Source organism: Oncorhynchus masou, chromosome 31 (genome assembly GCF_036934945.1).
Source record: "Oncorhynchus masou masou isolate Uvic2021 chromosome 31, UVic_Omas_1.1, whole genome shotgun sequence".
In the NCBI taxonomy this organism is placed as follows: Eukaryota; Metazoa; Chordata; class Actinopteri; order Salmoniformes; family Salmonidae; genus Oncorhynchus; species Oncorhynchus masou.
The window spans coordinates 13,606,786-13,618,253 of record NC_088242.1 but is presented as its reverse complement, the minus strand read 5'-3'; the positions used below and the strand labels follow the sequence as shown (position 1 = coordinate 13,618,253).

The 11,468-nt window shown below is 43.8% G+C and overlaps 1 protein-coding gene across 1 annotated transcript in view; it reads left to right on the top strand.

Annotated features, from left to right (window-relative positions):
• The first annotated feature begins 1,205 nt into the window (after positions 1-1,205).
• LOC135523467 (3-hydroxy-3-methylglutaryl-CoA lyase, cytoplasmic-like) overlaps positions 1,206-11,468 on the top strand; it is a 33,060-nt gene continuing 22,797 nt past the window's right edge. The window contains exons 1-2 of the mRNA XM_064950156.1: positions 1,206-1,476; positions 7,312-7,389. Coding sequence (XP_064806228.1) covers positions 1,381-1,476; positions 7,312-7,389 — 174 coding nt within the window. The 5' untranslated portion in view covers positions 1,206-1,380. The remainder of the gene's footprint in view (positions 1,477-7,311; positions 7,390-11,468) is intronic.

Below are 11,468 nucleotides of genomic sequence, written 5' to 3'. Positions count from 1 at the left end.
TGCCAGAGATTCAGTACCAATTCTTTTTAATTCTACCCTGCAGAGGCAGTTAACCCACTGTTCCCAGGCTGTCATTGAAAATAAGAATTTGTTCCTAACTGACTTGCCTGGTTAAATAAAGATAAAATCTAAAATTGAGTATTAATGTAGGTATACAATATGATGATACTGTATGTGTCTGCAGAAAATCCACAGAATAGTAAACCTACAGCCAAATAGCTTTTTATCGAAATTACTAAAATGTCAACCTTTCAATAGCAACCTTTCAATTTCATCTAAACTCTCCCTTTCTATTAAACTGTGATTTATACACCCATCATGGCAACCTTCTTCAAACATGGCAGGGTTGGCATTCCCTAACGAAACCCTTCCCTATTTTCAGTGGCCCAGAGAAGGTTGTGAGGGCAGGATTCTAAATGATCTGCCATGAGGGAGTTTTCACATTTAGGGAGTTGACAAGTGATGGACATAAACCTGGGAGCCAATGACACAGAGACCTGAAGACCTTTCATGGGACGGTCGTACAAGTTCTGTCTCACCCCTTGAGTGGGGGGTAGGGTTCTCTCATCGCAGGGCAGCTTATTATGTTGAAAGGGTTCAGTGCTAGGACTTCATTAAGCCCCTCTATTGTTAACATCTGGGTGAGAAAGAATGGGTCTTTCTCTGGTAAACTGTGTCCCTGCTTTACAAGAGGATTTTATTACGCTACGCCATTGACATTGGCAGCTAGTGGCACACCTGGCAATGGAAAACCTTCAGCTGTTTCAGTCAAAAGAGATCAATCAAAGCAACCTATTTCCCTGAAGCCTTAGATTTCATCCAGAAAGGTTGAGGTGGGGGACTTACAATAAGCAGTGTGTGACTGGTCTTATTCTAGAGCCCAGACACTCGGCAGCCAAGTACTTCCCTTTGAGAGCATCCTGACCTCTCAGCTCACACAGTCGCTCGTAACATTGTCAGACTAGTCCAGACATAACGTTAGCTCACACTTGAGTACCCAGTGTGCCAGCTAGTCACTGACACTCTCACCCCTTCCATATGCCACTATCCCTCATCGCCTTTTTTAATCTCTCTGTGTTTCTTCCTCCCTCTTGCTGACTCTATCCTCTCTCCCATCCATTCCCTGCTATGGATGCGGTTGCCATGGCAACTGGTGAGTCACTGCCAGCTCCCTGCTTTCAGCTGTCATCCTCTGATGTGATTCTTTCAGTAAGGGGGGCAGCAAGGGCCTCGGTCTGCACCCTGTCTGCTTCATGAGCATATTGATTAGAGAATTTTACCATGTGCATTTGTTGCAGTTGAGCGTAAAGATCCATCACTGCGGGAGTCGGAGCCAGAGGATCCTGGGGGAGCTCTACAGGCCAAACGGTAGCGTTTCGGATGGGCAACATCCCCACCTCAGTGAAGCACTGTCTGAGCTATGAACAACTCATTCAGGATTATCCGTGGCTAGGAAGCCGGCTGCAGGAGGAGAAGGTAAGATGGGAGGGTGCAGGTTGGGAACATGTGAAAGGACAGAGAGGGGGCAGAAACAGGCACTACACTAACTGGCGTCACACTGCAAACACTATATTTCAAAATAAATTGAAATATCGTGATAAGAGCACAATATATGAAAGAATTGTTATGCCTACTGTTTAACGTTGACTTGCGGTCTAAAAGCAGGACCCTGTTCCTCCCAACGATTTATATATACACTAGATGAATTATAGGGGACGCTATGTGTCTCCATCTTGGCACTCCCCCACATTGTAGAAAATATTTTGAAAGCTATAGAAATGCATTTATTAATGTATTTTATTCTATTACAGACACCTTAATACATACTTTTAAATTATATTATGTGAGATAAACATTTTTTTATTTTATTCTTAAAGTATAATTTTGAGCGATTACTAATGTTACTGTCCTCACTACAATAACAAAAATACTTAAATACATGGAATGTTGTGCTTGAAATATCTCGTTTAAATATTGTAGAATTTAATTAATTCGTTCCTCCCCCACCATCTATCTTAAGTAAGTCTGCGTATTGGCAGATAGAGAGACTGCATCAAGTGAACACCCTTCCTATCTTCCTCTCAACTTTTCCCACTACAACTGTTAGATTAGTTAGTCAGGTATAATATAAAAAAATCTGTATTATATGTAATATAATATATATATTATCAACTGTAAAATCGACAGTAGATATTATTAGAAACTCTGAACTGACACATTTTACACGTGTCATGCATTATTAAAATGCCAGCAGTGATCTGAAGATCAAAGTGGTCTGGGCTTAAAGAGCGGCTGCCCCTAAAAAACAACGAATCCCTTTGAAAATGGCCTATGAGGCGTCCTTGTGAGTCAGAATCATTTATTCTAGTGCCAAAATTGATTACAAAGTGTAATAGCATAATTTTGGTCTTAAAGTCAGTCTTGCCTAAAATGGAGTTTAGAACCTCAGTGTGTCACAACAAATAAATGAAGGTTGGTTTTGGATTACAATTATGTCAACAAATCATGCTACCCTTTTCCAAGCTCCACAAGCAAATCGCCCCTCAGCCTCCCTTTATTGAATGGGGCTCCCGTTGTTTCATTCCTCCCAACCAACACGTTCAAAGGATCACGGCCCTTCGATTGACCATGCAATCAATGCATGCTTCCAGAAGGCTGCACAGCCAAAAGACGATGGTTTGCATGCCCTGCCGAAGGACCCTATCATGCGCAATAGGTGGTTGGATTTCATTGCTCTCCAGTGGTGGTGAGTATACTGGTAGCTAGACCATAGACTGCTGGTTATGTATATTTTGATAATCATTATCACTATCTAGCTACCTACTTACCTAACTAGATAGCCGGCTAATGTTAGCCTACCTCAATACAACTTGGACTTGGCTTGGAAACACAAACATTTCAATAGAAGTCAAATATTTAGTAGGAAAACGGGTTGTCATGATTGTGATTTTACCAGATTGACTTTAGATGTAATATAACTTTAGTCAGCTAACTAAGATGAACCTGTTGAAACTCCCCATCCCGGATCCGTGACTAAAGCCTCAGGCTCATTAGCATAACGCAACATTAACGATTTCTGAAAATCGCAAATAAAATGAAAATAATGCGTCTGCTCTCAAGCTTAGCCTTTTCTTAACAACACTGTCATCTCAGATTTTCAAAATATGCTTTTGAACCATAGAAAGTAATTTGTGTAAGAGTATGCAAAGCTAGCATAGCATTTTGAGTAGCATTTAGCACGCAACATTTTCACAAAAAACAGATAACCAAATAAATAAAATCATTTACCTTTGAAGTGCTTCGGATGTTTTCAATGAGGAGACTCTCAGTTACATACCAAATGCGCAGTTTTTCCTGAAAGCGTCTGTGTGTAGGAGAAATCGTTCCGTTTTCTACATCGCATCTGGCTACCGAAACGAACCGAAAATTCAGTCACCTACAACGTCAAACTTTTTCCGAATTAACTACATAATATCGACCGAAACATGGCCAACGTTGTTTGGAATCAATCCTCAAGGTGTTTTTTCACATATCTCTTCATTGATATATCGTTCGTGGAAGCTTGCTTTCCTCTCTGAATCCCATGGAAAAATACTGGCAGCTGACTTTTGCGCACCAATTTCGGCGCAGGACACCGGGCGGACACCTGGTAAATGTGGTCTCTTATGGTCAATCTTCCAATGATCTGCCTACAAATACGTCACAATGCTGCAGACACCTTGGGGAAACGACAGAAAGGGCAGACTTACTCCTCTCGCATTCACAGCCATATAAGGAGACAATGGAAAACAGAGCCTCAAAAATCCTGCTCATTTCCTGGATGCCGTCTCATCTTGGTTTTGCCTGAAGCTCACGTTCTAGGGCACGCACAGAAAATATCTTGGTAGTTCTGGACACGTCAGAGTGTTTTCTTTCGAAAGCTACCAATTATATGCATAGTCGAGCATCTTTTTGTGACAAAATATCTTGTTTAAAACGGGAACGTTTTTCATCCAAAAGTGAAATAACGCCCCCAGAGCATCAAGAGGTTAAGGACACAACCATATTTTAGCTAGCTAACATTAGCATTGCTAGTTATTTTTGACAAACTTCGCTAGTGACAGTCCTCTAGAGTAAATTTGACAACACCATAATATGGCAAAATTGGCATATATATGGCAAAGTCCAGTGAAATGTTTCCCTACTTTAGCGTTGCCATCGTATTTCCATGCCACTCTAATTTAGTTTAATGTAGACTAAATTGTCACAGCCTTCGAGGTGCAACCCATGTCTAGGGCACAAATACAGTAAATTTTGGATGAAACGATGATGGTACTAGGTAACCATGTCTGTCTACAACAGTGCACTAACTAGCAGCAGCAAACCAACCCTGGGCCATAGCAAAACATGTCACAGTTGGATGCATATTGTAATGGCGTCACCGGCCTGAATCTAATCTGGAGCCAATCAGTCAAGCATAGAATTAGCTATCAAACGAGATTGTTATTCCTCTATCTATGTTTTATAATTGAGGGATGATGACAATCGTTTACCCTTTTTTTCTGGCAGTGATGCTCCAGCTGTGCACAGTTGGTCATGGACGGATGCCAGGACCAACAAGAAAGAGCAAAGGTGGGTACCATAACATGTCCAGCAATGGGAGTGCAATGTTTTAGAGACCTCCAAAAAGTATTAAATTCACTGTTCTCTTGATATTTTCACAGTTTCTCAGGAAAGACTAAAAGTGTCATGCGACACAAGTACTCGTGTGATAAGGAGGACCGAGCACTCCCCCATTCTCATCGACAGGGCTGTAGTGGAGCAGGTTGAGAGCTTCAAGTTCCTTGGTGTCCACATCCTTGGTGTCCACATCACCAACAAACTAGAATGGTCCAAACACAACAAGACAGTCGTGAAGAGGGCACGACAAAGCCTATTCCCCCTCAGGAAACTAAAAAGATTTGGCATGGGTCCTGAGATCCTCAAAAGGTTCTACAGCTGGAGCATCACTGCCTGGTACGGCAATTGCTCAGCCTCCGACCGCAAGGCACTACAGAGGGTAGTGCGTACGGCCCAGCACATCACTGGGGCTAAGCTGCCCCTGCCATCCAGGACCTCTACACCAGGCAGTGTCAGAGGAAGGCCCTAAAAATTGTCAAAGACCCCAGCCACCCCAGTCATAGACTGTTCTCTCTACTACCACAAGGCAAGCGGTACCGGAGTCTAGGACAAAAAGGCTTCTCAACAGTTTTTACCCCCAAGCCATAAGACTCCTGTACAGGTAATCAAATGGCTACCTGGACTATTTGCGTTGCTCTGATGACACAGATGACTTCATCAAAAAAGACAAGTAATGTGTTATGTAAAAAGTTGTATTCAAAAACACTTGATAAAATAGTAGGCTAATTCCCCAGCAAGCAGATACAACTAGAATAATCATTTTGGTTGTGAAGTGCATTAGCAAATAGCTTTGTCCTTTCTTTAGAACAAAATACAATTGACCACTTGGCTGTCTATTATATCACCTGTCACAGGCCATACCAGTCAACACCACCTCATAAGACTGCCTGCTGCACTTGTTCGAGAGATGTCCAGTTTGCAGCCGGACATGGGGGCCCTCATCAGCATAATTCAGACATGCCCTTCGCTGTGAGTATTCCTATGAATGGAACAGTCAGTCACATGTTGGCAAGTATCCAACCAGCAACCTTAACCTGTCAGCGGCAACAGCTTTCACCAGCTCATAATTTGTACTAATACAGAAGGTAACACACTTCATTACTTTGATCCATTTGATAACCCAATTTTGAAACTAAATGTAAACTGACATTATTTGATGCTACTTTCTACTTCTTAGATGCATATAATGCATATAACCTAACCTGGTGGAATCAGCCTGATCGCTGTGTTCACCATTCTATTTCACTTCCCATTTTGTGAGGTTGGTTCCACCAGGCTGATCATAACCCCCATTAATAATGTAATCAGTACTCTCTGTGTGTGTGTGTGTGTGTGTGTGTGTGTGTGTGTGTGTGTGTGTGTGTGTGTGTGTGTGTGTGTGTGTGTGTGTGTGTGTGTGTGTGTGTGTGTGTGTGTGTGTGTGTGTGTGTGTGTGTGTGTGTGTGTGTGTGTGTGTGTGTGTGTGTGTGTGTGTGTGTGTGTGTGTGTGTGACTGACCAGTATCTTTGAAGAGGGGGCAGGAGCTAATCTACGCTGCCATGTCTATCAATGGGGCTCTGGCAATGACCTTACCTCTTGCCTGCCCACCAATGGTCGTCGATGGGGAGAATTAGGTAGGTTTAGTGTGACCTCTTCAAACTTCAACATAGTACCTGTTTGTGTGTCAGACATTACCTATCCAAATTGGCATTGGTAATAGAACAGTGACTATGTGTGTACGTGTTCACAGAAACATGTATGGAGCCAGCACATGGAGACTTGCAAAATGATGTGATGAAGTCCAGACCGACAGACGCACTTGATACTGATGTCTCTGATTGTCGAGAGACTTGGAACTCATCATAAAATGTTTACTTGACACAACTTTTACTTGTATTGTCTTTCTTATTATTGAATGGAATGGTAACAGTCAGTATGGGGAAGAAGAAACCCTGTGTATTCTGCACCAGGATCAGGGAACTCCTGTTGTATACATATGGGACACTACACAGGGAGGTATGACCACTGACATGTTTACTAAGGTGGCCCCATTACCACAAGAGAAAATGCCAATAGGCACAGTGTCTATCGTCTGGGAACGACAATGAAAGGTGCACATTGTTATATTAGCAGAACACTGATTCTATGGTATTGTGTAAAGGGTTGTTTATTCAACATGGACCAGTTGGTACATTTGAAATATATCAAAACACTTTGTTTATAACATCTACATAAATTCAAAAATTGCATTCTTCTCATATTATTCTGTAGGCTGACCTATTCAAAGCTTCCTCAAGCATCTCACCATACAGTTGTAGTTGAGTTCAACCTGCAGGATGTTTGTTTGTTGTGATTAGTGGGGAGAAACAGCTGCTGGCAAGGTTCTGACAGATGGGTGTGTCTTGGTGACAAGGACACACCCGAGAAACACTCACATCAAACCACACCCCCAAGCCAACTCGCTTTCGGCTTCTGTCATGGCTGCCAGCATTTCATAAGGAGCAAGCCAAAAAACGAGGCCAAATCAGCAGGTGTAATTCCCTTTTAAGGTTGTAACACATTATTGGACAGGAGAAACAGTTAAATGGGAAAATAGCGCTTTGGAGTTTGTGACAACAGATATAACATTTGTTTATTGTTTTCAGTATCTAACATGACTCTTTTCATTTTCAGTGTACTTTAACACGTGAATATCCAGAGTATGTTAAAATGATTGAAGTTGGACCAAGAGACGGACTTCAAAATGAAAAGGTATATCTTTTCATCAGTCACACATCTGAATACACAGACCCCCCCCCCCCCCCCCACACATACACACACACCATCCATAATCATGAAATAAGTCATGTACTGTTGAGGGAAAAAAATTTTTGATCCCCTGCTGATTTTGTACGTTTGCCCACTGACAGGAATTATCTGTCTATAATTTTAATGGTAGGTTTATTTGAACAGTGAGAGACAGAATAACAACAAAAAAATCCAGAAAACCTTGTGTCAAAAATGTTACACATTTATTTGCACTTTAATGAATGAAATAAGTATTTGACCCCTCTGCAAAACATGACTTAGTACTTGGTGGCAAAACCCCTGTTGGCAATCACAGAGGTCAGACGTTTCTTGTAGTTGGCCACCAGGTTTGCACACATCTCAGGAGGGTTTTTGTCCCACTCCTCTTTGCAGATCTTCTCCAAGTCATTAAGGTTTCGAGGCTGACGTTTGGCAACTCGAACTTTCAGCTCCCCACAGATTTTCTATGAGATTAAGGTCTGGAGACTGGCTAGGCCACTCCAGGGCCTTAATGTGCTTCTTCTTGAGCCACTCCTTTGTTGCCTTGGCTGTGTGTTTTGGGTCATTGTCATGCTGGAATACCCATCCACGACCCATTTTCAATGCCCTGGCTGAGGGAAGGAGGTTCTCACCCAAGATGTGATGGTACATGGCCCTGTCCATTGTCTCTTTGATGCGGTGAAGTTGTCCTGTCCCCTTAGCAGAAAAACACCCCCAAAGCATAATGTTTCCACATCAAAGTAGAATCTCAATTCAGCGGCTCAGACACAAGAGGTATGTGGCAGGGTCTACAGTCAATCACAGACTACAAAAAGGAAACCAGCCCAGTTACGGACCAGGATGTCTTGCTCCCAGGCAGACTAAATAACTTTTTTGCCCGCTTTGAGGACAATACAGTGCCACTGACACGGCCTGCAACGAAAACATGCAGACTCTCCTTCACTGCAGCCGAGGTGAGTAAAACATTTAAACGTGTTAACCCTCGCAAGGCTGCAGGCCCAGACGGCATCCCCAGCCGCGCCCTCAGAGCATGCGCAGACCAGCTGGCTGGTGTGTTTACGGACATATTCAATCAATCCCTATACCAGTCTGCTGTTCCCACATGCTTCAAGAGGGCCACCATTGTTCCTGTTTCCAAGAAAGCTAAGGTAACTGAGCTAAACGACTACCGCCCTGTAGCACTCTCTTCCGTCATCATGAAGTGCTTTGAGAGACTAGTCAAGGACCATATCACCTCCACCCTACCTGACACCCTAGACCACATATGTCAGAGTCAAGGCCCGCGGGCCACATCCGGCCCGCGAGAAGGTTTTTTACGGCCCCTGGGATGATCTTGATTTATTATTAGAACCGGCCCGCAGACCGCAGCAAGCCGGCAGCCCGCAGATCTTTTACACGCACCAATACTACATTTCCCACAATGCAACGGTGACGCACCGAGCAGTAGGCTGCTTCATTTCAATATTTATTGGCACAGCAGTCGTCAGCATCACAGTAAAATTAACTTTCAGATACCCATCAAAAATGGCAAAACGGAAGGTGGACACTGAGAACCGGGGTTTCAAACAAGGTGGGAGTCGGAGTATATGTTCACGGAGGTAGCTGGAAAACCTGTGTGTCTTCTGTGTGGAGAAAGTGTGGCGGTACTGAAAGAGTATAATCTGAGACGACATTATGAAACGAAACACGCGGACAAAAACAAGAATATGGACATGGAACAAAGGCTACAAAAGGCAGAGGAATTAAAACGAGGCCTCAAATCTCGACAGGCTCTGTTCAAAAAAGCCAAATCACAAGGCCAGGCTGCTGTCAAGGCCAGTTTTATTTTGGCAGAAGAGATCGCTAAATCAGCCCGGCCATTTACGGAGGGGATTTCATCAAAAACTGCATGATTAAAGTTTGTGACGAAGTTTGCCCAGAAAAAAGGCAACTCTTTTTAAATGTGAGTCTGAGCAGAAACACCATTGCCGAGAGAGTAGACCAGTTGTCCATCAATCTAAAAGAGCAGCTTGTGAAAAAGGGAAAAGATTTCATTGCATATTCCTTGGCTGTGGATGAGAGCACCGACATATCTGACATTGCCCAGTTGTCAATTTTCATCCGCGGAGTGGACTCCAGCCTAAGCGTGACAGAGGAGTTTTTGGCTTTACGTCCTATGCATGGCACAACTACGGGGCATGATTTGTATGAAGAGGTGTCAAGATGTGTAAATGAGATGGAGCTGCCTTGGGAAAAACTCGTGGGTCTGACAACCGACGGAGCACCTGCGATGTGTGGACACAGGAGCGGACTGGTGGCGAAGATACGGGAAAAGATGCAAGAGGAAAACGCGACAGGTGAGCTGACAGCTTATCATTGTATCATACACCAGGAAGCGTTGTGCGGTAAAGCCTTGAAAATGGAGCATGTAATGAGCATCATCACGCGCACAGTTAACTTTATCAGAGCCAAAGGTTTGAATCACCGCCAGTTCAAGGCATTTCTGACGGAGTTAGAAACGGAGCATGGTGATTTGCCTTATCACACAGAGGTGCGATGGCTAAGCCAGGGAAAGGTGCTTCAAAGATGTTTCGAGCTTCGTGAGGAACAAAGTGTTGTTTTTGATTAATAGATTTTTGCACTTTATTTTATTGTATTTCAATCCAATTATATTTTAAAAATATTTCAGTTGAGTGGATGATAGAAAATTGCTATTATTGTTTTTTTCTTTGAAGTAAATTTAGCCCACTTTTGCTAAAATAGAAAATATAGGCTACTGATGGTGCCTTGAATACCGGTTTCTTTCATTTAATGTTCATGTTATGGGGATTTTTATATAAAGGAAATTTGTCTTTTGTGTCTGTTGAAAATTAAAGATTACTGACAGAGCCATAAGAAAATATTGCTTTATTTATCTGATCATATTGGAATATATTTGTTAGGTTTTCAGTAGGTTCAATTAGGTTCACTAGACTATATGCGTCATTTAAAAATGTTTCAATGAACATTCGAACAGTCCGGCCCTCGGCTTGTAGCTAAATTTTTTATTTGGCCCTCCGTCCATTTGACTTTGACACCCCTGCCCTAGACCCACTCCAATTTGCTTACCGCCCAAATAGGTCCACAGACGATGCAATCTCAAACACACTGCACACTGCCCTAACCCATCTGGACAAGAGGAATACCTATGTGAGAATGCTGTTCATCGACTACAGCTCGGCATTTAACACCATAGTACCCTCCAAGCTCGTCATCAAGCTCGAGACCCTGGGTCTCGACCCCGCCCTGTGCAACTGGGTACTGGACTTCCTGACGGGCCGCCACCAGGTGGTGAGGGTAGGCAACAACATCTCCACCCCGCTGATCCTCAACACTGGGGCCCCACAAGGGTGCGTTCTGAGCCCTCTTCTGTACTCCCTGTTCACCCACGACTGCGTGGCCACGCACGCCTCCAACTCAATCATCAAGTTTGCGGACGACACAACAGTGGTAGGCTTGATTACCAACAACGACGAGACGGCCTACAGGGAGGAGGTGAGGGCCCTCGGAGTGTGGTGTCAGGAAAATAACCTCACACTCAACGTCAACAAAACTGAGATGATTGTGGACTTCAGGAAACAGCAGAGGGAACACCCCCCTATCCACATCGATGGAACAGTAGTGGAGAGGGTAGTAAGTTTTAAGTTCCTCAGCATACACATCACAGACAAGCTGAATTGGTCCACTCACACAGACAGCATCGTGAAGAAGGCGCAGCAGCGCCTCTTCAACCTCAGGAGGCTGAAGAAATTCGGCTTGTCACCAAAAGCACTCACAAACTTCTACAGGTGCACAATCGAGAGCATCCTGGCGGGCTGTATCACCGCCTGGTACGGCAACTGCTCCGCCCACAACCGTAAGGCTCTCCAGAGGGTAGTGAGGTCTGCACAACGCATCACCGGGGGCAAACTACCTGCCCTCCAGGACACCTACACCACCCGATGTTACAGGAAGGCCATAAAGATCATCAAGGACAACAACCACCCGAGCCACTGCCTGTTCACCCCGCTATCATCCAGTAGGCG